The sequence below is a fragment of the Symphalangus syndactylus genome, chromosome 13, assembly GCF_028878055.3.
Source record: "Symphalangus syndactylus isolate Jambi chromosome 13, NHGRI_mSymSyn1-v2.1_pri, whole genome shotgun sequence".
Lineage (NCBI taxonomy): Eukaryota > Metazoa > Chordata > Mammalia > Primates > Hylobatidae > Symphalangus > Symphalangus syndactylus.
This window is the reverse complement of record NC_072435.2, coordinates 112,686,274-112,713,187: the sequence shown is the minus strand read 5'-3', so window position 1 is coordinate 112,713,187 and position 26,914 is coordinate 112,686,274. Positions and strand designations below refer to the sequence as shown.

At 43.3% G+C, this 26,914-nt stretch overlaps 1 protein-coding gene across 7 annotated transcripts in view; it reads right to left on the bottom strand.

Moving 5' to 3' along the window:
* The window catches only part of FBXW8 (F-box and WD repeat domain containing 8), a 120,825-nt gene that overhangs the window by 15,943 nt on the left and 77,968 nt on the right, over positions 1-26,914 (bottom strand). For all 7 annotated transcript variants that reach the window (XR_010114954.1, XR_010114955.1, XM_063614563.1 and 4 more), the window contains one exon: positions 5,972-6,099. Coding sequence is in view for 5 of the 7 variants with exons in the window: in XM_063614563.1 (XP_063470633.1) it covers positions 5,972-6,099 (128 nt within the window). In the remaining 2 variants the exon portion in view is untranslated. The remainder of the gene's footprint in view (positions 1-5,971; positions 6,100-26,914) is intronic.

Below are 26,914 nucleotides of genomic sequence, written 5' to 3'. Positions count from 1 at the left end.
AAAAAAAATGGGCTGAGGATTTGGATAGACATCTCTCCAGAGAAGATATACAAACAGGCAATAAGCACGTGAAAGGATGTTCATCACCACTGGCTGTCAGAGAAATGCAAATCTAGAATTCGAGACAGTAGCAAGTGTTGGTGAGAAGGTGGAGAAACTACAACTCATCCAGTGCTGGTGGGAATGTAAAATGGTACAGCCACTATAGAAGAGTCTGGCAATTCCTCAAATGGTTTAACATAGAATTACCACATAAGCCAGCAATTCCACTCCCAGTGTATTTCCCCAACCGAACTGAAAATATGCATCTACATACAAACTTACACATAAATGATAACAGTAGCATTATAATAGTCAAAAGGTGGAAGCAACCCAAATGTCCACTAATTGATATAAAGAAAATGTAGTATATCTGTACAAGGGAGTATTACTTGGCCAGAAAAAGGAATGCCATACTGATACATGCTACAACTTGGGTTTATCTTAAAAACATGCTGAGTGGAATAAGCCAGTCATAAAAGGTCATAGATTACATCATTTCATTTATAGGAGACATTCAGGCAATTCCATAGAGAAAGAAAGTAGATGAGTGGTTGCTTAAAGATGGAGGGGATGAGGGAAATGGGGAGTGACTGCTAATGGATTTGGGGTTTCTATTTGGGGTAAAAATGTTCTAAAATGTAGTGATAACTGCACAATCTTATGGGCCTACTCAAAACACTAAATTGTACAATTTAAATTGGTGAATTATGTGGCATGTAAATTAAATCTCAATACAGCTGCTAAAAAATAAACTTGAGACCATGGGGGAAAACACTGGAATTTGCTGGCTCAATGACTTAGCAACCCAGTTACAGCCTCACATTTGCCCTTAGCACCAACTCTTGGTTCTCCATAGCACAGCACGGATAAGCTTCTCCCTGCTAGATCCCCAGTTGCACTGGTGAAAATGAGCAGATCACAGATGAGAAGACTGAGAGCTACAGAATACGAAGTGCCCTCATTTAATAGAGCCCTTGACTGCCAACTACTGTGCTGACTTAATTCACTGAAAAGAAAGGAGGATGTTCTGATTCTGGCCAGAACGGTGTAAGCCCACTGCTGCCTCTCTCCTGCTGACTGCCAGCAAAACCTACGGACAAAACACAAAAACAAACACCTGAGGACTCTGGGGAGTCAACCCAAGCTGATGGATTGCAGAGGAGAGTCAAACCCATGGATGTGGCTGTATAGGGGAGGAGTTTCCCATGTTTTTCCCTTTTTCCTCTTGCAGCCTTGCCCTGAGTATAGGCTCCAACATGCAGAACTGTGTGGTGGTGCAGGAAGCTAAAACTCCAATAGAAACTCCATCTTTTTGACCAGAGGAACAAAAAGGGGCCCCTGCAGTCCCCAAAGAATAGGGGTGAGGGTTATTGTGGGGTTTTTTTTCTCTTTCTTGTGGCTGTGCCCCAAGGACAGTCCCCAGTCACATGCTGCATGGTGGCGGCGATGCAGGCAGGTAGAACTCTGAAAGAAACCCCATCTTTCTGACCAGAGAACTATAAGGGAAAGGAGTCCCTAAAGGCTGGAAAGTGTAAGGATTGAGAGAGGAGGAACCTCAAGAAAGGGATCCCATAATACTGTGTCTAAACCCACATAAATCCCAGGCTCATCCCTGGGCTATGTGGGACAGATTCAAAGCAGGACAGCAATGGCTTTAAGAGCTCAACTAAGACTGAACCACTGCCAACCCAAGTGGCACATGCACAGACCAAAAACAGCATAGAAACTGAACAACTTTGGAAAGCAAACTGACATTGGAGTCACCACCCACAGAGGGTAAAACAGAACTTGCCGTCTGAACCTAACCAGGGTGACTGCCTGTTTAAAAGCAAAACAAAACAAAAATCATTTGTTGGAGGATTACATAACAGGATCCAAAGTGTATATAACATGACATCCACAATGTCCAGAATACAATTCAAAATTACTTGACATACCCCAAACCAAAAGCCAAACAGGAAAATGTGACCCTTTCTTAAGGGAAAAGACCATTAACAGATGTCAACCCTAAGATAAGCTAGTTTGGGAACCCTCAATGACTTTAAAGAACTTGTAGCTACATTCCACGAGGTAAAGGTAAAATGCATGGAAATACTGACAGTGACAACCTCAGCAGAGACACAGAAACTATATATAAAAAAAGAAACAAATGGAAATTTTTAACCAAGAAAATATGAAATCTGAAATAAAAAATTCACTGGATAGGCTCAACAGCAGAACGGAGATGACACAGGAAAGAGTCCATAAACCTGAAGTTAGAGCAACGGAGATGATGCAGTCTGAGGAATAGAAAGAAATGTTTGGGAAAGAACATGAACAGAGCTTTGGTGGCCTGTTGGAAAATTTCACAAGGTTTAATATTTACATTATTGAGGTTATCGGAAGGAGAGGAGAAAGGGATTATTCAGAAAAACTATTTGAGGAAATAATGGCAGGAAACTCCAAATGTAGTGAAAGACATAAATATACAGATTCTAAATGCTTAATAAACCCCAGATAGGGTTTAAACTAAAAAAAACAAGTGATTACTTCCTGCAGACTTTTCCTTAGTGACTCATTCAAGCTTCTCATAAATGTCCCAATTCCTAAGCTATTAATTCATTGTTGCCTTCAGTGAATATACACTTTCATTTCATTGAAAACACCACTGATTCCAAGAAGCATCATTACTTTGTGTAACTTTTAAAAATGCTGCCATTTTATGATGCTATTGTAAAAGTCCATTCTGATTTCATAGATGTGAAAATTTTTTTTTTAAACGTACATCTTAGAATAAATAGAAAATATACTGTGCTAGGCACCCACCGAGTACCAGAGAGCGTGGTAAGTGGAATGGACGTGAGCAGCCAGTCCTAACGCCGATGTGCATCACTCCGCATACCATTACTCATTGCTTTTTCTTCTTAGTCTTAGCGAGAAGAGACAAAATATGCATTCAGAAAAACTCATTGATCTACACTGACAAAACTCTTAATGCAAAATCTCACTTTTCTCTCTGCTCCCATCTTTACAAGCCTTCCCTCCCAGCAAGGGAAAAGCATACTCTAACATTAACTCAGTTTCCACCCCAATCTTTCTCTTGCTCTTCATCAGACTCCGTTTATTTTTTAGTTTTTCTTTATTTTTTGAGATGGAGTCTCGCTCTGTCACCCAGGCTGGAGTGCAGTGGTGTGATCTCGGCTCACTGCAACCTCTGCCTCCTGAGTTCAAGCGATTCTCCTGCCTCAGCCTCCCGAGTAGCTGGGATTACAGGCATGAGCCACCATGTGTGGCTAATTTTTATATTTTAGTAGAGACGGGGTTTCACCATCTGGCCAGGCTGACCTTGAACTCCTGACCTCAAGCGTCTGGTTTTTCTTGAGTGATAGGATACTTTTTCATTTTTACTTTAAGCCCACTGTCCCCCACACCCCCAAAATAAAACTCCTTGCAAAATTCCACCCATGTTTGCAAACTACTTAAAACTGATTCCTTTAATGAAAACATTTTTGTCTTAATCTGGGGCAGTTTTATGTACCTTTAGAGTTCATCTCATTCCCAGGTTATTTATAAAGCACTAAGAGAATGCAGTGGGAATTAAGTTTTTAAAATAAAATAGGAAGGTTCTAGGGTTTGTAAAAAATCGCATCAGTCAGTAAGTGACAGCCAAGGACATAGTTCTCTTCATAATATTTCACCCCTTACTCCCACTTTTGACATAAAACATAAGCTATACAAGCCTGGGCCAGCATCTCTAATGAGATCTTACTCATAGCTATTAAACCTCTGGGGAAAAAATGTAAGACTTCCCTCTACCACACTTAGTCTAGCTTCCTCATTCCTTTTTTCTAGATGTGCAATTTTTATTAAAACAACAGATTTTAAACCCATATATTCTAAGCTGCTGACCGAGCAACCCTGACTCAGGGAGTATTCTTATATATGATGGCTGGCCCCTAATGTACCGGCAGTGGGCACACAGCTGGCACTGCTCTAGGACTCACACTGGTTAAATGCCAATTTGGATGCCCCACCTCCAACTCTAAGTCACTAGTCTGTTCTTTTTATCCACAGAGACAGAGCATTTTTAAAAAAAATGTAACATTGGCTCACTGATAAAATGGACTTAACATAGTCAGATTTGGACTGCAAACTGACCAGAGAGCCCTTTGACACTATGCATGGAACACCTCCCTGGCAGTGCGTATATAATGAGGCAGCCTGCTCCAGAGGAAAAGTCACCTTACTGAGTGTATACAGTCAGCCCTCAGTATCCACGGGGGATTGGTTCCAAGACCCCCTGCAATTCCACAATCTACAGATGCTCAAGTCCCCCTTTACATATAAAATGGTGTGGTATTTGCATATAACCTACACACATCCTCCCATAAAAACCATCTCTAGATTACTTATAATAGCTAATACAATGCCTACACATCGCTTCATTATGATTCAACATAGTACTTGGCTTGCTGCAAATTCAAGTTTTGCTTTTTGGAACTTTGTAGAATTTTTTTCTTAATGTTTTTGAAATTATGCAGAAAACAGAGGTTTCTTCTCTGCAACACCCTTCTGGTTTCCGGTGAGCCTAACTGTGGCTGAAGATATAAATGTTCACACTGCAAGCAAACTCTGAGCATCATCTACTATCCCAAAGAGCTCTCCACATCGCCTCTCCTCAAAAACAAGCAGCTGCCAGGTCCCTGTGTGCAGATCCTAGGAGAGGAGCTTGGAGCCTCTGTATAGCTCAACCTGAAAACTAAAATGCGGGATTAAAGCTACAAACTGACTTGATTCTTTTGCCGTGCCACATGTGGGGCCACTTGTCAAGCCTAGTTTCTAAAGAGAACTGCTAGCCCAGTGCGTGCCCCCCACACACACTGAGGAGTTCAGTTCTCAAGCACCAGGAACATCAGCCATTTTAGGAGGCCTTATTTTTCTTCCCAATAAAGCATGCTCACATCATTTCCTTGCTCTAAATTGGGGGTGGGTATCTAGAGGTGAAGGTCGGGAGTTGAAAATATTATTTGACAGAATAACTATTTTTGCAAGCTGCTGCACTGGTGGGACAGAGGCCTGGGATCTGGCACAGAGGAGTACCCGCCTCACGATCTGACACCCGCCTCCGAGCAGCCCGCCACCTGCAGCCCGGGGCCGGGCCCAGGGGAGGGGGTGCCAGCAGCCCCTGGCCCTCAGCCATGCTACCTCTCTTCAGGGCACTGGATCAGACACAGCAGATAACTGGCCAAAAAAAAAAAAAAAAAAAGAAAAGAAAAAAACAAGGAAAGAAGAAGGGGGGAGAAACCTAAAATTTGGACTCAGAGGGTCTTTTCAAACACTTTAATCCTTTCGTGCTGATGGTTCCTGGGGCGCCCGGGGCTGGCACAGGCCCCTGTGCCGGGAAAATCCGACTCCCTAAGCCAATGCGTTAAAGAGAAGGCTGCTAATCAGCTAAATAGAAACTGGAATCTGTTCACATGAAGTCTCTCTTTCCCTCCATCACCAGAGGGACACCACCGTGTTCTGAAATACACTCTTGACATCATTTGGCAGGAAACCCTATTTTGTTGAACATGATTCATCCCTTAGGTTATTGTTTTTAATATTAGAAAGTGAGCTTTCAAGTGCCAAACAAATTTTGCAGCAGGGGACAAAAGATATTCCAAGTGGTCTCCCTGGACCTTCTACCAACTGCGTCCACCAAATGGCTTAAAAGAAAACCTTCCCGTGGTGCTTCAGAAATGAAGCAGAGACATAGCTACATCCAACTATTACCTAATACAGGACTTTGTTCTCCGAGTCTAGAGTGTTTATGGGATCAGGGCTGAACTCAGGTGGGCAGAGCTGTTGAGTGAGAACCGGGCAGTGAGAGCAGCGCAGTGGGGGCCAGGGGGCCGGGCCTTGGCAGAAGCCGTGGGGCTGCAAGGCAATGCCCTTCCAACTCACGTACCTCCCGTCCATGTTGCCACTGACCATGAGGTTGGCAGGGCTGTCACTGAGGTTGACACACGTGAAGTCACGGAGAACGTTACCCAGCTTCAAGAGGCGGCGTCCTGCTTCCAGGCTATACACCAAGATCTGAAAGAGGAAGAGAAATGTGTGGGCCCATAATTCCATACACCAGGCCGACATCAAACACTTTCATTTCACCATCGTGGAGGGCATGATCCTTACCACTCAGCTCCAGTGAAGATGTTCTGCCACTTAATTTCCTGATCTTTTTCAGGTTACTGATAGTATAGGGACGTGGCTATTAGAATGCCAAAAAGAAATGCAAAGGAAGAGAGAAGGAAATCCAGCGAATTCCTCAGGCCAAGGTGCACACTCCGGCCACAAGGAAAACGTGGGGAAATCAGGTATTCTAATTTCTTAAAGAGAAAGCCGTCTGGAAACCATGGGGCCACTGACTGCTTCTGATTTGGAACGAATGGGAAAGCTCGCAAGGCATCAGGAAGCTTGCAGATGAGCCAGCATGAGTTCTCATCTGAATTTACGTCACAGGCGGGAAAAGAAAGAATAGTACAAGGACCAGGACAATGAAGCTCGCATAGCCACTGGATGCTTCCTTCGGACTGAACTATAAACCAAAACACAAACTCACTCTCAAACACTTTTCTCTTCACTCTCTGCTTGCTAATGTTAGGATGCTCTGTTCCACAGGGTATGAAAGTAAATAAGAAGATACCCCTGATTTCCAGACAATGTATTGTTATATTAGAACACCTCTGTGTCTTCTCTCCAGCGGGGGGAAATTTATGTTTTTTGCTTAAAAATTATTAATTCAATCCAACTTAATTCAAAGAACATTAAATGCTTGCTATGTGTCAGTCACTGTCGTAGGTGCTGAGGACACAGTCCTTGCCCCCAATTCACATTCGGAAGACTCCTCGTTAACACACACAAACACACACCAAGTTCTGAGCATACTTTCTATCCTGGAGATCATGTGGTTGATATTTTTAAATTAATGAACTCAAAAGTTTTTGGGTTTTTTTTGGGGGGGGGGGTGGGGACAGGGTCTTGCTCTGTCATCCAGGCTGGAGTGCAGTGGCAACATCATAGCTCACTGTAGCCTCAAATTCCTGGGCTCAGGCAATTCTCCCACTCAGCCTCCCGAGTAGCTGGGGCTATGTGTGTGTAACACCACGGCCTGCTATCTTTCTTTTTTAAAAAATTTTTTAAGTAGAGAAGGGGTATAACTATGTTGCCCAGCCTGGTCTCAAACTTTTGAGCTCAAGCGATCCCCCTGCCTTGGCCTCCCAAAGTGCTGTCATTACAGGCATGAGCCACTGCACCCAGCCAGAGGTTTTTGTTTTTTGCTTTTGAGACTGAGTCTCACTCTATCACCCAGGCTGGAGTGCAGTGGCGCAATCTTGGCTCACTGTAACCTCCGCCTCCCGGGTTCAAGCGATTCTCCTGCCTCAGCCTCCTGAGTAAGTGGGACTACAGGCACCCGCCACAGCGCCTGGCTAATTTTGGCCAGGCTGGTCTCGATCTCCTGACCTCAAGTGATCCTCCCACCTCAGCCTCCCAAAATGCTGAGATTACAGGCATGAGCCACCACACCTGGCCTCAGCCAAAGGTTTTAATAGTAATATTTTGTAGAAAGATTTCTCCTCTCAGCACACACATGGAAATGATGTGCGTTTCTTCTTGTCAGCCTATACATTTATCACTTACCAGGATATAGATTTTTACTTTAGTATTGAGAAGTTAATAATAAATAAAATATTCTCTACCTTGAAAATAATCCTGTCAACACACATTTCTAACGAGTGAATCTTTAGAAGTTTCTAATGGTCAAAACAACACTGTAATATTAACTATCGCTAACAGCATCTGGAAGGAAAAAGGACAATTTCAAATTTTAAAATGCCTCAATCTATAAAGACTACAGAGAACAATTGCAGTTGAAAAGAAACATTTCTGACACAGAAAATTTCAAAACTTTTAAAATATCAAGAGTAAATTTATTCTTCCAAGTAAGTATATAGAAATAACCAAATATCTTATCTTCAGAGAATAAGCTAAAAATTATATAAAATCGGCACCTGGAGGGAGAAAATAAAAAGAGCAACCTCACATTCTATTATAAAAGTAGTATTCGGCTGGGCGCGGTGGCTCACACTTGTAATCCCAGCACTTTGGGAGGCTGAGGCGGGCGGATCACGAGGTCAGGAGATCGAGACCACGGTGAAACCCCGTCTCTACTAAAAATACAAAAAAATTAACCGGGCGTGGTGGCGGGCGCCTGTAGTCCCAGCTACTCGGAGAGGCTGAGGCAGGAGAATGGCGTGAACCCAGGAGGCAGGGCTTGCAGTGAGCCGAGATCGCGCCACTGCACTCCAGCCTGGGTGACAGAGCGAGACTCCGTCTCAAAAAAAAAAAAAAAAAAAAAAAAGTAGTATTCTGCCATCTACTTATCATTACAGAGTGTTCAAAAATTTGGACTCAATATTCTCTTGTTTTTAAAATACTTCAACTTCTGTAGCAGGAAGGTAAGGCCTTTAAGTCAGTAAAATGTTGATGGTAAATCTAAGAACTGAAATCTGATACTGAGTAGGTTCATATGTCTTTATGTCTTCCAGTTGTTCTTTTTTGACAAGTGGATAAATTATTTCTTAGTGATATAGTGAGATGTAATCCCTTTCCAAAAAGACTCTCTGCAAATTCATATAAAGACATCTAAGTTAGTAGTCCAGAGTCCAGTATTTTCTAAAATGTTTAATAATTCAACGAATCAGAACTATCTGAAGAGTACCTTTACCATGACGTTTAGTTAAAGACCACAGAGATTAGAAAACACATTACCCATCTCAAAGGCAGTTCTTTCCATGTTAGAAGTCCCTTAACGACCTTTACCATTTCTCCCTCCCTCCCACACACTCTCTCTCTTTTAATAAGGTTGAGCAAATGGGACTTCATTTTATCTGATTGCCATAGACTAGTGAGATTAATTATTCATGCTCACACTCTCCCTCTTGTTAAGACCATGCATTAGACTAATTTTTCTCTTTATTGCCCTAGTTGGGTGAGTCTCAACCCATGGCCACTTGACTCATTCTCAGAGGTGTACAGATATGCTGGAAAAACCTACCCCAGCTCAAATCCCAGAGAAAATATTCTGCACTAATGCGGCTGCCAAAGATGATGTTGAGGATGGTTCCTTTTAAGTACCAGGTATATATTAGAGAAGAACTTGAACAGTGATTACAGAGCAAATTTTTGCAGGCATTAGATGTTTCTGTAAGAATTAGCTAAAACAGCTAAACCATGTTGAGGCTGGTTGTGTGTTTTACAATGGTAACTATAGGAAATGCATGACACAGGGAAGTTTTCCTCCTCTTTGGCTTCCAGGTAGACCTAGAAGGCGACGGGGGAAAAGCAAGCACTATCTTTAAAAAGAACTCTAGCAGAAAGTTCTCTATTCATCTGTTTTTTTTTCTTAGAGATCTTAAAGTATTTCCATAAATCCTAGTTTTAGAATCTTAACTTGCAATTTTGTCAATGATTCTGATGTATCTGAAATCTATTTCTAAAAATCTTTTTCTGATTTCAAATATGATACATCTTACAACAAATTCTAACATAATAGAATTCTATAAAGTGGTAGCCCTCTGTATATTCCTCTCTCAGATATCACCACTTTTAACAGTTTGATATGTATACTTCTAGACTTTTCTTCTGCACATCTGTGTATACCCATTTTTTTCCTAAATGGGATTATTTCACAACTCCTTTTCCCTACGTGTCAATACCTATAGATAGATCTTGTTCTTTTTAATGGTTGTGTAGAATTTCTCTGGATACACAATTCCATATGGATTGTTTATAATTTTTAGATAAAATAAATAATGCTGTGATTCATTCAAGAGCTGGCCAACAGATATTTATCAATCATTTTCTAGGCACTGGAATGAACGTGCAGGGACGCTGGGTGACGTGCAGAAGTCCCAGCCTGCTGCCAGCTGACAGAGCCTGCCTCTTCCCCAGCTGAGGCCTGACCGCCAGCTGTCCTGCTCCTCCATGGACGGGGCCTGCCTCTCTGAGGAGACCCGCCGATCATCTTCTAGCCATGTCCTGGCAGCTGGTGTCTTAAGCAGCAGGGGCAGCGGTCCAGAGTCAGGAAGGAGACGCCAGCTACAGGCCCAACAACTGGGAGGCATCAGCCACCGCCATGGGCAGGCAGGCCCCGCAGCATCCAGGTGTGGCCTGGACTGGCTTTCCAGGCAAACTGTGAAGGAAAGAGCTGAGAGATGGCTCTTGTCCCTGTGGGGGCAGGGGGCAGGGTGGGAGGCGGGGTGAGCTCAAGGCAGACCAACTTCTTCCTTCACCCAGTAAGTAATGGATTAACACTGCAAGCTTTTCCTAAATTGGGGGCTATTACCCTCATAATTAATCATGAACCACTTGCATACTGAAATCACTGTGAAGAGATTATAGAGCCTTACCCTCTCAGAATTTTGGTCTTATACTGATGAATGAGGAAAGGAACTCTGTGTTTTAATTTTACCGAAATACTGAGTCTTCATACTGAAATACCTGCAACAGGCATTAAACCACCACCAACCACCCCAGCAGCTGGCTCAGCTCCCCAGAAGCCCAGCACTGTCTGTCCAGAGAGCTCAGGAGGAGTCGGAAGGCTTCCTTCCAAGACAATAGCATTTTAAAAGCTTTTTCAATTGAAGATGATTTGTTGGCCGTCATTTAAAAAAGGGCAGTGGCAAAGAGAGCCAAAGGTTAGGAGGTGCTGTGCTGGGCTGAGCGGAGTGTAAGAGAAGAGGCACGAGAGGAAGATGTGACTACACTTCCTGGAGATGACACCATCTACCCACTTTCTTTTCTGATCCCTAGTAACCTATCTCCATCACTACCTTACATATGTGGCTCTTGGCTCTTCTGAATGGGGAAGTCGTGATCAGAAGCCAGATGCTGGGCAGTGAGGCAGTTAAACCGCCTGCTCTCTTCTTTTCCGTCCACTCCAGCTGCCTTTGTGCTCTCTTCTCCATGATGTCCTCGGCACACAGTGCCCGTTCCCCTGGTCAGTGCTGAGAGTCCTTGCTGTCTGCACGTGTCACGTGGTGTTTCGACAAGGCCACCCTGACCTGTGTCTTGTCTTCTTCCGGCTCTTCCCCAGATCTGTGGTTCTCAGATACTGGAGGGGAGGAGGCAGTGACTCCAGCAAATCAGGGGAGGCTCTGCAGCACTATTACCAAGCACCACACCGCATCACACTACACGTTGTAACACTCCTCCTAGGCTTCAACTCTAAGGTTCCTAACTCTAAGGTTCCTGGGGGCAGAGATCCTATCATTCATTCATTCATTCATTCATTCATGTGGCAATTATTAGACGGCAGCACATGCCAGGTACAGTGTCAGTTACACATTCCTGCATCTCACTAAGTGCCTGCATTTGTGTTTGGAAGCTCACTGATTGGTACACAATGCCAGGCAAATCCAGAGCTTCCTATAGTCTCAGACCCCAAAGATATTCCGATGTTGCTTTTAGTGCTTAACACCTTCCTCCACTCCTGGATCTTGCTGCTGGTATGTACAAAGGAACTGCTCCATCCTACCCAAAATAGAAGATGGTTCCACAGAGATCTCTTCATACTATCCAGATGCCAGAGTGCCGCAACTACATCCAGTCCGACAGTCCCACCTCTGACAACATGGCAGACAAGAATGTCTGGAAAACCTTGCCATTTACAAACAGTGACCATGCTGGGTAAGACTCAGCCTATCATCAAACAGTCCTTCAGACATTCTGTTTAATAAGCAATCAGAGAAATTCACAGAAGCCCAAAATGGAGAGAGCACGAAACCCAGGAAGGTAAGAGAGCATTCAAGCCAGGGGCTAGTTTGGGCCCTCCCTCCAGTGTCAGGAGCCTGGAGAGCTGGGGAAAGAGGAGACCAAGCATCTGCCCAGCATGAAGTAGAACCTACAGTTGGATCCCTGCAGGGCTACATACATTCAGTAAAAAGCGAGCAAGATGGGGAAAGTATCTACTGGTGCAGAGAGCTTACCCAGAAACATGTCTGCCTCAGGTTCAGTTCAGGGTGGAAAACAGTCTGCAGTCACATGTCTGCCCCCACACAAGTTCTGGGTTTGAGTTTACACCACCTGCAAGGCTAAAAGAATCCAAGCCTAATAAAGTATTTTCGGGTTGGTAACATACCTCCCGGTACCTCAGCAGAATCTTCTCAGGAGGGAAACAATCTCAACTCAGGCCCCTTTTAAGAAACATACAAATCAAGATCAACTGAGTATTAGCTCACAATTAAAAAAATCCAAATACAGCAAGAAGTGATTTATCATATGTGAGACAGAAAAACAAGAATTAGACTTCCAGGCAAGATCAAATAAAGAATACAAAATAAGCATGCTGAAAATGTTTACAGATAAAAGAGGGGAGGATAAAAAGTAGGAAATCGGATTAAGCAGATTTGAAAAATAAAGCAGAGAATTTCTAGAAATTAAAAAGTCAATGGATGAGATAATCAAGAAATAAGAAGTCCGAGAGAGAAACTGTGGACTGGAATACCGAGTTGAGGAATTAGGCGGAATGCAACAGAGAGAGAGATGGGAAATCTAAAATGGGCAGTGAGCAGCACGGAGGAGGGGAGAAGCTGCCTTCATGCACACCTCCCCTGAGCTCCATGCAGAGCATCGCAATACATTTCCAGTAAGATAAGGGCCGAGAATTCTCTACAACTGAAAGGAGGGACACACAAGAAGTCCCAGACAGGATAAAAATAAATAAATAAATCCCAGACACACAAAGAGACAGTGGCATGAAACCACAGAAAATTAAAGACAAGGAGAAGATCTTAAAAGCAGTCAAAAGGAGAGAAAGTCCTAAAAGAGAATGACAGACTGACAGCCAACTCGTCAGTAGTGTCAGTGGAAGGCAAAACCAGTCATATCCTCAAAGGCTGAGTGAAAATAACTGTCAAGCTAGAACTATAAAAGACTAGCAAAACTACCTTTCAAGGATAAGGATGAAATGAAGGTACTGTAAGAAAGAAACACAGAAAACACTTGTGACCAAGTCCTTATGAAAGAAACTTCTAAAGAACGCACTTTTGGGAGACAGAAAATCATTCCAGAAAAAGGGTCTGAGGTGCTGGAAGAAACAGTCAACAAAGATTCAAGTAATGAGCATAAAAGAATCCAGATGCTGTCTGCAAAAACAACAATGCTGATTTGGAGGTTAAATACGTAGAATAATCTGTACCTAGTCTTTATTCCAACCAGTCAAATGCCATGAATCAGGAAAAAATACCATAACCATGAAGATGCCAGATGCCCAGGGTGCGCCCCCCGCCCCCTGCACTACTGTCTGGAAGGAACAGAAGCTCCTTTGGATACCTGTGCAGTGTTTGGCACATAGGAGGGGCTCAGTATACAGTTGATGAAAGAATGAGCAGATGAATACACACTGCACATGACTGTGTGTATCTACCCCTGACAGGCAACTGCTATGCTGGCCTTACAGTAAAGACAGGCTTCACGCATACAAATAAACACACAAAGTCGATTTGCTGTCCACCAACTGCAATGTATACAGCTGTTTGCTAAGTGCCAGGTACTTTTATTCAGTACAGATCTTCACGTACAAGACTAGTGATGCTCATTTTTAAAAAACAAAAGACGCAAAAGAAAAAGTCCTGTACATCTTCATGGTAGAATTTACTCATGTAAACAACCCACATTGCTATTCTGACCCAACAAAAGTAAGATCCACGGAAACGTGGAATTGAACTACAAAAATGCAAGGTGTGCATATCAATGTTCATGCACAAAGCTAGGGGAACAGTCTCTATAAATTCACAGATGAGCTAAGACTTTAAAAAAACAGGGATGAGAGAGATAGACAACTGGGGAGAGAGGGGGAGCCAGTGAGAAAAGAGTAAATCATACACAAAACAGCCAATAAAAAAATAAAAAAGCAGTTAATATACATGAATAATGGATGTCTGATTTAAAAGCAGTTTACTCCGATATGATGTAATTTTTGACAATCAGCCAGAGAGACTATTTTGTAAGTCCTTGCCAGAGATAAGTCATAGCGTGAGGCTTGGTAACACGGCCGTATCTGTGAACATGTGGAAAATGACTTTCACCACCATCCCAAAGGTGACTTTCTGTTGGCAAACAGAAGCTTGCCTTTCAGGTGCACTTCACAGCAGCAACCGGCAAGATGCAAATCTTGAAGACATGGATCCCTGACACCCTCGACGTTCCCTGCAACATGGCACCCCTTAACAGTCTCCATCACATGCTTCTGGCACCGTCCATGCTCAAATTCAGCACAAACGGAGAAGCAGCCTGAGCTGCTTTCATGTTTAAGTTTTAATTGGAGTGACAAGCCCACCAGGCCAAGATATTTCAGGGATGGGACGGTGTTGCTGAGCGTCGCCAGGCGCTGGGTAGGCAAGGCCTGTGTGCGCTCCCCACCACCACGTGCCAATGCACCTGCAACCCCCGCTGTTCCAGGACTGGACTCTTCCCGGGGAGGCAGTGCCAATTGCTGCAGGCTGTGCCAAACGTGGGGGCTTTGTGATGTGGGCAGATGTCTACAAAGGACCGGAGTGAGGCCAAACCAACACCTATTGTGACCTAAGCCTGAAAGGAACCCACAGAGCAACAGTACACTCGGGTACAAATCCAGGCAAAAACCATCCAAACGGGCCAATCTCTCTCTCTCAGCACATCCGTAGGTGCTGGGAATAATAAAGGAAGGCCAGGCGTACTTTGTGGAGTGAGCAGAATACAGCTCTCTCTTTGCTTTGAGATCATTTTTGTCTCAGTGCTGGTGTAAGGGTAAGAAATGTGATCATGAAGACCTGGTTAATGCTCACATAACACAAACAGGGAATATTAATGTCAGAGCAGTGAGTCCAGTGAAGAGATGATAACCATTGTGCAAATGTATGACTGGGAGCTGAAAATCTTCACACCCTCCTTCATGCTCCCAACAGGCCTCATCCCCACAGAGAGCATGGGCGGTGTCAAAATGCCATCAACACTGACCACACAGGAAGAATCACCAAGAGAAGGTTATTATATCTGTCTTACGGAGTGAAAACTGAGGCTGCAAACTATGAAGTGAACTCTTTAAAGGCAACTTGCATACTATTTTGAAAATGAAAAGATTACCATGAGATGCTCATAATGTACAAGTATCTGTATGCCGACAGGACTTAGTGAACATTGCACAGGAAATTCAGTATATTACACTAGCTTGGCTATCGATTTTCTTTTGACTAGCCTGGCAACTTCTAGTTTGGCCCGAAGTTAGACTGGACAAAAGCTTCTAGAAGAGGGCAGGCAGGCAGCTAAAATCAGATCACTGAAACAAATAGCCCCAGGGGGAGACTGGGAAGCCGCAGTGAATAATCAGGGCCTTTGGTGGAGGGCAGCAGGTCCCCCCAGGGGCTCCCCCCAGCTCCCTAAGGCATAACGGCCTCTACTCACTCTACATGGTGCATGAGGTATTGGCAGAGACATGTGCTTAGCAGCATTTTGCACATAAACGAACACTACACATATGAGCTCTTTGTAATACCCAGGACATGCCTTTCACACAAATCCCTTCGGAATATCCTTCCATTTGAATCTCACAACCACCAAGAGGGAGAGAAGACAAATACTACTGCCTACATTTTGTGCATCAAGAAACTGAGGCTTAAATAATTTTAAGCAGCTTGCCCCAAATTACATGGGCAACAAAAGGAGCTGAGGTGGCACTAGGTGAAGCCCAGCTCGTGTCATTCCTATGCCACTTTGTGACCATATCACAATGTCTTTCCTGTCCTGCCAAAAGTTATTAATAACAGCTAATATTTATAATATTCTCTTACATGCAAAACACTGCTATGGTGCATTATCTCACCTGACCTCCACAGTGCTGTAAGGTAGGTACCATGATTTTACTCCCTTTACACAGGAGAATATGGGGCCCTAAAGAGCTCAAACCTCTTGCCCAGTTAGGAAGTTTTGGCACCAGGATTCAAACCTGGGTGGGCTCAAAGCTCATGCTCTTTAAACCTCTACCCCAGGGTGCTCAAAGTATGGTCCCAGGACTAGCAGCCTCCACTGCACTTGGCACTTCTTAGACGTGCAAATTCTCAGGCCCCACCCTCGACCCACTGAGTCAGAAGCTCTGGGGGTGGGGCCAGTGCTCAGCGTTTTCATCAGGTCTCCTGTAGATTCTGATGCATGCTGGCATGTGAGAACCCCTGTGCTCCACCTATACTGCCTTTCAGGCTAACGAAGAACTTCAGCCATGACACTAGTAAGTATTACTCAGCTATCAATGCTTACTTCCTGCTTCCAAATTGCTGCCAATCTGGGGAGGCAATAGTGCTGGGTGGTGCCGGTATGAAAATATGAGATGCAGCTGGGTGCAGTGGCTCACAACTGTAATCCCAGCACTTTGGGAGGCTGAGGTGGGCGGATCATGAGGTCAGGAGATCGAGACCATCCTGGCTAACACGGTGAAACCACGTCTCTACTAAAAATACAAAAAGCCAGGCGTGGTGGCGGGTGCCTGTAGTCCCAGCTACTCGGGAGGCTGAGGCAGGAGAATGGCGTGAACCCAGGAGGCGGAGCTTGCAGTGAGCAGAGATCGCACCACTGCACTCCAGGCTGGGAGACAGCGAGACTCCATCTCAAAAAAAAAAAAAAAATGAGATGCAGACCCTGTGTTCTGTACAAGCTCAGTGCCAGAGCTCTGATGCTCAGTGAGAGGCAGATCGTTTGTAAGGCTGCTTCTGTTAAGTAGGACTCTTTTTCAAAAGGACATGGTGAGACAGGAAAGGAAGAGGAGATGCTAGTGCCAGTCCCCAGTCAGGAATGAATGTGGCACAATGAGGATGGCGCTGGCCTGGCTGGAGGCCTGGCTGGAGCAAGGGGCTCATTCTGGAAGCATAGGACTAGAGAGCTGGGAGCTAAGATGGGGCCTGAGTCCCCACAGTCTAGAAGGCCAGGCTGAAGATGGGCACCGCGGCCTTACCCATGCTCCTCGCCATGCAGCCAGTGCTCTGAGAAAACCTGAAGTGGACCATGAGGAGGTGCACTGACAAGTGGACAGGTGCCACAAGACTATAAAGGTGGGGAAAGGGCAGGGGCGAGTCAGGAAGGGGAAATGCGCTCGGAGAGGGATTATTTTCATGTCATTTTCAACATACTTTTAAAACTTACTGTGATCATGAGATCACAGTTAAGAGTTCACAACCCAAGGAAACAGCAGAGTGCAAAGAAGGCACCTGGGCCAGATGGCCTAACCCTGCAAAGACCCAAAGAAATCTGGATGAGGAATTCAGTTTGGGGCCAGTCGGTCATCCCACGTCCCTGGCACAGTTCTCCTGCAGCAGAGGCAAGCTAAGGCTGGAAGCCAGGTCCAGCAGAGCGGCTCCCTGGACACAGCCCACTTCCTCATTTTAATGCACCTTCAGCCTCATGGCTCCTCCTGAGTCCCTTAGTTTGGGATGCGACCGCTCAGATGGGGGCTGAGCAGTTTTCCTTTGCTCTCTACAAAGGGGATTTACCCTGTAAATTAATAACACACCGAGGGAATGCTTTAAAGAGTAACTTTGCGTCCATTAGAAGGATTCATCTGCAACTCAATAATAAGTTAATTACAAACCCACTTTCTAACACAGTGCCTTATAGAAGACTGAAGTGCAGAGGAAATTAATAAATCATAGTCATCTATGTGCTGAATAAAAAGTGAAAGTTCTCTACTTGGTAATATTTTGTGAGTCTAAACTGCGATGTGTATTTTGAAAACAGTAAAATGTTTTAAATATTCAGAAATTCAACTCACGTAGGCCATTTGCTGAGTGCCCTCTTGCTCCTACTCTGCCTCAAACCAACAACAGTCTCAACTGTCTGGACACGCAGGGGAAGCACACAGCCTCTTCTGCAGCACTAGTGTTTTCGTGTTTTCACCTCTGGAACAAAGGCAAACATTTCCAGTAGGGCTCAGTTAGCTCCCCATGAACTGGAGAACGAGCTGATTTTTAACACTAACAATGCCTGGGCAGTATTTACTCCCAGGCTCATCAGGCACAAACAAACCAAAGCCATACCCATCTGTGAAGGTGAAATAAACGGAGTTGGTGCTAAGTTCTTTCTCTTCCATGGTATAGGATGGTAAACCAGGAAGGCAATTCCACATAAATCATCGGGGAAGAAAAACCAGGCTCTAAATAACATTCTAAGCTTCATTTGAAAGCCAAAAGAGAAGAAAGGCAATGAACATCATATTCTTCAATCTAAATGGTTCTGTAGACTTTGTCAGTCTCAAGAAGACTGAATGATTCCTTTAAAAATTAGAAAATGGTACAGATGTTATTGGCATACAGGAACTAGGCAAGTGTGAATAAAGACAAAAGACATTTAAGACTTGGTGCCAGCCCTCTCCAATAAGGCTTCGCATCTTGAAGGGTTTCATATGAAGTGACAGCATTCACATTAGCTTATTGCATTAGTTCTGCATGGAAGCTAAATTGACCTGTCCCATTCTACCATAAATGCATTCTTTTAAAACAATTCTTGGGGGCTGGGCGCAGTGGCTCACACCTGTAATCCCAGCACTTTGGGAGGCTAAGGAAGGCAGATCACCTGAAGTCAGGAGTTCAAGACCAGCCTGGCCAACATGTAGTGAAACCCTGTCTCTACTAAAAAATATAAAAATTAGCTGGGCATGGTGGCGCACGCCTGTAGTCCCAGCTACTGGGGGAAGCTGAGGCAGGAGAATTGCTTGAACCCAGGAGGCAGAGGTTGTAGTGAGCTGAGATGGCGCCACTGCACTCTGGCCTGGGTGATAGAACGAGATTCCGTCTCTCAAAAAAACAAAACAACAACAACAAAAACAATTCTTGGGAAAGTGAATCCTGTGAAGAAGCATGGGCCACTATCCCTACAGGTATGGCTTCAGCAGGGCTCCTGCAGCAGCCCAGGGCTGCTGGTGCTCCTGCAGACCTGAATATACCTGGCGCTGCTTCCAGCCGGTGGAACCCCCTTCCGCAGGCCCTGCTGCCTCTGCCTGGACTGCTGTCTCCCAGGCTTTGCCTGATGAACTCCAACCTGACCCCAAAGCTGGGGGATGGGGGGTGAAGGAGGAACCTAACAAGTGCTGAGCACCAGCCACATACAAAGCACATTACCTTTCTCGGGTATTAGCTCCAGTATCCACATGGGGACGCCGAAGCAAGTGACTTGCCTAAGGTTTACCTGACTGCAGAACCCTTGGCTCAGTCTCCAGTGGTGATGCAACTGCTATCTTGACTGTAGCTGAAAGGAACTTACCCCTATATTTACATTCTATAACTTTATCACTCCCTTCCAGGATCCCTAGAGATCCTAAAGATCACTGCTTCTGTAATAAGAAGCAATATTCCAAACGACACCTTTCACAGAATAACCCATCAGTTGTACAGAGTATCGGAGATGGTCCAGTCCTCAAAGGCCTCTAAGCCAGAGGTTTCTCGCTCTGTCTTGAGAAACTGTAGGGCTCTGTGGAGGTGCTTCAAGGTTTTCATAAGTGAGAAGAACTGTATTTATTATTTATTATTAACCATATACTAACAATTATATCAACTATGGATACCATTTTAATGTTAAACATGTACAAAATGCATTTGAATGTTCATTCCTCATTTATTTATCTACATGATTTTCTATCAGTCTGGAATTCACCAAGTTCATCATGAAGGTCTTGTTATGACCTCGTTTCCATCTCAACACGCCTCCTTTACATTGCCAAGTCGCTGTTAAGGACCACAAGGCTGTAATCCCCGAGGCAGATGTGATATTTGACTCATCTCTATGTTTCCAGTGCCAATCAGATATTGCACACGCAGCATGTGTTCAATAAGCATTCATTAACAATGACGGCAACCCTCACAACAACAATGGACCCTTTGGGAGTCAACATCACTCAACAGCCCAGAAAACTGGTCTCCACGAGTTATGTGTCTACACTTCTCCAGGAAGCACATAAATATTAAAAATGTTAAAGGTTTAAGGTAAAAATGAAAATGAAATTAGACATTTACTTTGTGAACTTTCAATTTTTTTAATTTAAAATCTTTAAATGGAAAGTTCACAAAGTAAATATCTAATTTCATCTTCATCTTGCTTGTAAAATACCAAGTTTTTTTTTTTCTTCTCTGGACTAGAATCTTGAACAAAAGGAAAGATGGATTTCCTGTTCGGGTGGAGGTATGGGAGAGTATGGCCACAATCTATGCGCACTGCATTTCTGATTCCAAAGGCTCTCCCAGACAGATATTTCAACTCGTGATGACTGTGAGCAACCAATCCAGAGTCTCTTCACGTCTGTGTATGGGGAATAATTATCATAAGAGACGTTAGCGATGATTTTCCAGCGTGATGTAAGCTGAGGCAGCAGCGCCAAGCAAGCGTCCTTGTCACGCGCATTCCAGCCTCCTGGATTACTTCACTCACAGCTCCCTGATTAGGATGCATGCCGTGTGCCGCTTAATACAATCTGCCATCAAATGCCAAGTACTTCAGACCTAAATTAGGAAATATGTCCAAATACATAGAATGATGCTAAGAGCCCTAAGTGGATCTCTCTCTTCCTTTATGAGGCCTGGGGCTCGTCATCAACCTAATGCTCTTAAACAAGGCAATTCGGTCTTCTAACCCTCCACCTCTGAGAGCAGAATTTAATTCAGGCAGCAAAAGAATTAATAAAGATTATATGGTATCATAAATATGTGTTCATGGATGAAAGTATTTTTGATAGATTTCAGGAACTATGAGACATAAAAACAGATTTTAAAGGGCTGCTTGGGCACGAAGGCTACATTAACAGCGTTCACACTGACTTTTGCACCACAGCATGACAAGAGATGAGGCCAGAGGAATTACTTTTACCTTTGTTTTCTTTTACAATCATATACCACTAAGCAGTGACTACACCTGTGAGGTCCTGTATGTCACTGAAGTCTGAGAACCCAAGAACGCAACATCAGAACTTAAGAATCCATTTTTAATTTAAGAATTCATTTTTGTCCAAAAGTAAAAAACCGTCAAGCAGCCCTTCTTCCTACATACAGCTTACAAGGCAAGACGTAGGAACTGAGGAAAAAAATACCAAACATTTCCTGCCCAATACTTTCTGCCAGCAACAGACACAGCTGTTAGGAACTCTTGGGCGACACTTAGAGAAGAAGTGATAGAATAATGGATTCCTCGGCCCATTTCAGAAGCCCTCAGCAACTCAGCATCCTCCAGTGGATTGGCTCAACACAACTCCACAGCCAAAAGGTTTAAACCACCTACATGGCTTAAAGAATCCAGGAATGTGGTTTGGGACAGGAGCCCAAAGGTCACGTGTTCGACCCTCCTCATTTTACAGAAGAGAAAAGAGGCAGGTCAGATTAAAAGAATTGTGGGCTCTTCCTCAAATGGGTCCCAGATAAGCCCAGAAGGGAAGCGTGTCCACATACGCTGCAGCTCTTTCTTGCCACCACGACACTGGCCGGATAGGGCTGTCAGTCGTGCTACACTGAATCCAGATGAAGTCGCGTGTTCTAGTCATTCGCTCTAAAAGCAGAGAGCTGAAAAATAATTTAAATGAAGGGCAGGACCAGTCAGATCTCTGTATATCCCCCCTGGCCTCATCTTGTTGTGATCTTTCTGTAAAGCCTATCAGAGAAAAGCCGTCCAAGAACCACTAGGGGAAGGGGATGCCCTGCCGTCCACCACTGCCCAAGGTACAACTTCTGTGGAGGGCAGTGTCTATCAAAATCATGGAGGCACATGTCCCTTTGACCCAGCAAGTCTACTTGGAGGAAATGATCCTACAAATACATTCATGTGGACCAAGTGTTGTTTACAATAGCAAAACACCAGGAGCAATCTAGCATCCATCCGTAGGGAGCTAGCAAATTAATTAAAGCACATCCACAAACTATAATATTATAAAGTTGCAAAAATCAAAACCAAAACACGAAAAAGTTCTTTGTTATGTCATAGAAATGATCTCCAAGAGATTCTGTTGCAGGAAAAAGCAAGCTGCAGACAGAAATGTAGCACTTCACTATTTTCATTGTTTAAAGTGGGGTTGAGACCACATATGGTAATTTGATTATAAGTGCATAAACTCTCTTAGGAAGAATGCACAAAAAACTGGCAACATTGGTTTGGCTCCAGATAGAGAAACTGGGTGGCAGGTTGGAGGGAGTGGGAAGGAGTCCTCCCACCACATACCCTTCCTTCCTATCTTTTGATTCCTGAATTAGGTGAATGCATTACGCAGTCAAAAACTACATTTCTTTAGATGTTTAAAAATCTGTGTTCTCTTTTCTGTTCCATTGGTCTATGTATCTACTTTTACACCAGTACCATACTTTTACACCAGTACTATTCCATTGGTCTGTGTATCTACTTTTACACCAGTACCACTACATATCTACTTTTACACCAGTACCATCTACTTTTATACCAGTACCAGTATCTATTTTTACACCAGTACCAATACGTATCTACTTTTACCACCAGTACCATGCTGTTTTGATTACTATAGCCTTGTAGTATAATTTGAAGTCAGGTAATGGGATGCCTCTAGAGTTGTTCCTTTTGCTTAGGGTTGCTTTGGCTATTTGGGCTCTTTTTGGTTCCATATTAATTTTAGGATTGTTTTTAAACATACACTGAGGAAGGGACATCCAATAAATGGTGCTGGGAAAATTGGATAACCACATGTAGAAAAATAAAACTGGATACCTATCTCTCACCATACATAAAAATTAACCAAGACTTAAATCTAAGACTTGAAACCATAAAAATTCTAGAAGAAAACTTAGGAAAGACTCTTCTGGACATTGGCCTAGGCAAATAATTTATGTCTAAAATTCCAAAAGCAAATGTAACAAAAACAAATAAATGACACCTAATTAAACTAAAAAGCTTCTGCACAGCAAAAGAAATAATCAACAGAGTAAACAGACAACCCACAGAATGGGAGAAAATATTTGCAAACTATATATCCAACAAAGGACTAATATCCAGAATCTACTACAAACTCAAATAAATCAGCAGAAAAAAAAGCCAAAACAAATAATCCCATTAAAAAGTGGGCAAATGACGTGAACAGATATTTCTCAAAAGAATATATACAAATTGCTAACAAACATAAGAAATGATGCTTAACATCACTAATCATCAGGGAAATGCAAATTAAAACCACAATAAGATACCACCTTATCCCAGCCAGAAAGGCCATCATTAAAAAATCAAAAAACAGGCCAGGCACGGTGGCCCACACCTGTAATCCCAGCACTTTGAGAAGCCAAGGCGGGCAGATCACGAGGTCAGGAGTTCGAGACCAGCCTGGCCAACATGGTGAAACTTCGTCTCTACTAAAAATACAAAAATTAGCCAGGCGTGGTGGCACGTGCCTGTAATCCCAGCTACTCGGGAGGCTAAGGCTGGAGAATTGCTTGAACCTGCTCAGTGGATGCTGCAGTGAGCCGAGATCACACCACTGCAATCCAGCCTGGGCGACAGAGCAAGACGTCATCTCAAAAAAAAAAAAAAAAAAAAAAGTCAAAAATCAATAGATGTTGGTATGGATGTTGTGAAATGGGAATGCTTATACATTGCTGGTGGAAATGTAAACTAGCACAATCTCTATGGAAAACAGTATGGAGATTTCTCAGATAACTAAAAGCAGATCTGCCATTTGATCCAGCAATCCCACTACTGGATATCTACCCAAAGGAAAAGGAGTCACTGTATAAAAAAGACATCTGTACACATGTTTATTGCAGCACAAATCACAATTGCAAAGATACGAAACCAACCTAAGTGCCCATCAACCAATGAGTAGATACAGAAAATGTGATACACACACACACACACACACACACACACACACACACACACCATGAAATAATACTCAACCATAAAAAGGAATGAAATAATGTCCTTTGTAGCAACTTGGGTGGAACTGGAGGCCATTATCCTAAGTGAAGTAACTCAAGAATGGAAAACTAAATACCGCATGTTCTCACTTATAAGTGGGAGCTAAGCTATGGGTATGCAGAGGCATAGAGTGGTATTGGAGGGCCCTAGAGACTCAGAAGGGTACTGGGTACAATGTATACTATTTGGGTGACAGGTACACTAAAAGCACAAGCTTCACCACTATACAGTTCATCCATGTAACCAAAAACCATTTCTACCCCGCTAAAGCTACTGAAATAAAACGATTTTAATTAAAAAAAACTCTGATTTTCAAAAAAAAAAAGGGCAAAAATACATAGTTGCTATTTTTTTCTATGACTTTAAGTGGCCCATAACACTGCTGGCAAACCCAGGTGTGGCCCCTAACTCTGACGTCTGAAACCCAAGTCTGGGAGCCCCTGCCCAACAGGCAAATCAAGATGTTACAGGGCCCAGACTGTCTGATCCCTTCCTACGCAAGCAGGAGGTGACTGATCAGCCAGCTACATTCGAAGACTTTTTTTAAAAAAAGATTAAACAGATAAGCTTTTGCTAAATTACTCGGCTTTGTTTCCTTAGAAAACTATGTTTATTAACAGAGCTAGGTTCCTTGACAAGCACCAGTTTGCTGAAATCTGTGTGCAATGCTGTTTTAACATGCCAATGCCAGGAACACTACTGGAGCTCAGTATTTGTGATGAATACACAATGGGTTGGCTAGTCAGATATAGGAATGGGTGGATTTGAGCCATTATTACTCCATGCTCATGCAGCTGGGGTGCTTGTAACATGCTAATGTGGGCATCATACGGTGTAATAATATTCTCCAACTAAACAAAAATTACACCTCTGGAATACTTCAACAGGTTAGGGAGCTTTAAGTTTCTGACTAAAAGTCAATTTCAACATTTGGACTTCACTGTCTGCTTTTATCACAGTTAATCAATAATGGACTATAGCTAAGCTCCAGTTTTGTATCAGGTACAAACAAATATAAACCAAATGCTCTGTTCTCATAAAACCTTCATCTGAATCCTAGCTATATAGGCCAGAGGCACAGACACAAACCCTAGTGTGGATATAGCTCCAGGCAAACTCTACTGCTAATAGTCTCACACCAGCCTAATAAAACGTGCTGGGACACACGCTGCTACCAGGCTAAAGCACAGAGATGGTCAAGCATGGTATTCGCAAGCAAAGTGACACCAAGCCTCGCACATGAGACTATTTGGGAATTATGACATCACATTAGAGCACAGCAGGAGGATACTAAAATCTCACAGAGTTACCCATGACATGACTTAATTCACACAGAGCTGTTATATGACAATTACGTTTCTTAAAAATGCAAGTTTTTCTGAGGAAGGAGAAAATCCATTAACCACAATCAGATGGAAAGTCTTGTCTCTGTAAAAATAAGCAAAGTTACATAGATGAAGCTTGGTGTTCCTCTTACTTTTGAGTGGGTGGCATTCCTGTTGGAGAAACATCTCAACACAAAGTTATTACCAACACTACTAGCAAGCAGCCATTCACCCACATGAGTGTTTGGAGGGTTGGTGCTGTGCTCACAAAATATTTGGATGACTAAATGCTACTGTCAGCTTCCAAAGAGACATTTATAAACATTCTTGTAGCAAATTTATTTCCACTCCTAATTTTAATACACCAGCTTACAGGACTGTACTTTTTTTTCCCTTTTTTTTTTTTTTTTTTTTTGGCAGAGACAGGGTCTCACTATGTTGCCCAGGCTGGTCTCAAACTCCCAGCCTCAAGCCATCCTCCTGACGTGGCCTCCCAGAGTGCTGGGATTACAGATGTGAGCCACCGTGCCCAGCCAGGGACTATACATTTTTAACCAAGGATTCTTCACAAAATTAATGTGTTAATCAGCTGATTCTTACAGTTAATGCTTTCAGTTGAGTTGGAAATTTTGAGAGGAATCAAAAAAACCCCACTGCCTTACATCTGTATCTGAAGGATCCTTGGGCTGAACTGTCCCTTTAAGTAGTTTCTCAAATGTATCCATTACAACTGTATTACTACAGGAATAAATCCATTCAGATAAGTCAAAGAGAAAAAGGACCTACCAGATAAAACATTTATAAAAAGTATGAAAAATTTAAACCAGACTAGTACTGAATATAACTATCACCTCTCTATACTGAGAGCTCTAAAAATAAATGAGATAACACAAACTTGAAAGCATACCAGATGAAAAATTAGAAAGCAAAATGGTCCCTCCTCTCTCAACAAATGAGCTCACCAGGGCTGGGAAAAGAAAGTTTTTTTAGAGCATGAGAAAGGAAACTGCCTTAGGAAACAATTCCTGCTCCTTCCCCACTTCCTGGGAAGACAAAACTCAGGAGTTACATCATGACACATCTTCCAGCTAGGACACAAGGGAGATGCCTCAACCAAACTGCACACCAAATTTGCAGCACAAAGGGAGGTCTTTTCACAGTGAGATGATAAAGTTTCACATTGAGATGATAGGACGCCACACATATCGTCTACCGCTTAATCTAGCTTCCTGGATGAAGAATATATCACTGGGATCCAAGACGCTTCCATTCTTGACCATTTACTAGGTTGCAAAGCCAATCACACCTACATAAATGAGATTTGACCTTACAGGTCAAATACATGGAGGAAATAAGATGTAAAAATAGGCACCACCAGAGGCTGGAATCCAACTATGGGTGGGAGGAATAACGGGAGGTTCAGGAGCTAACAGATCGTGAGCTCTCACGTGCCAGGCACCATGCCTCAAGCTTTACATATGGCTTTTCATTTAATCCTACAACTCTAAGAAGCAGGCACTATTATGAACTCTATTTTACAAATGAGGAAACTGAGGCATAAAGAGGGTTAAGGAACCTGCTAACAGTCACACAGG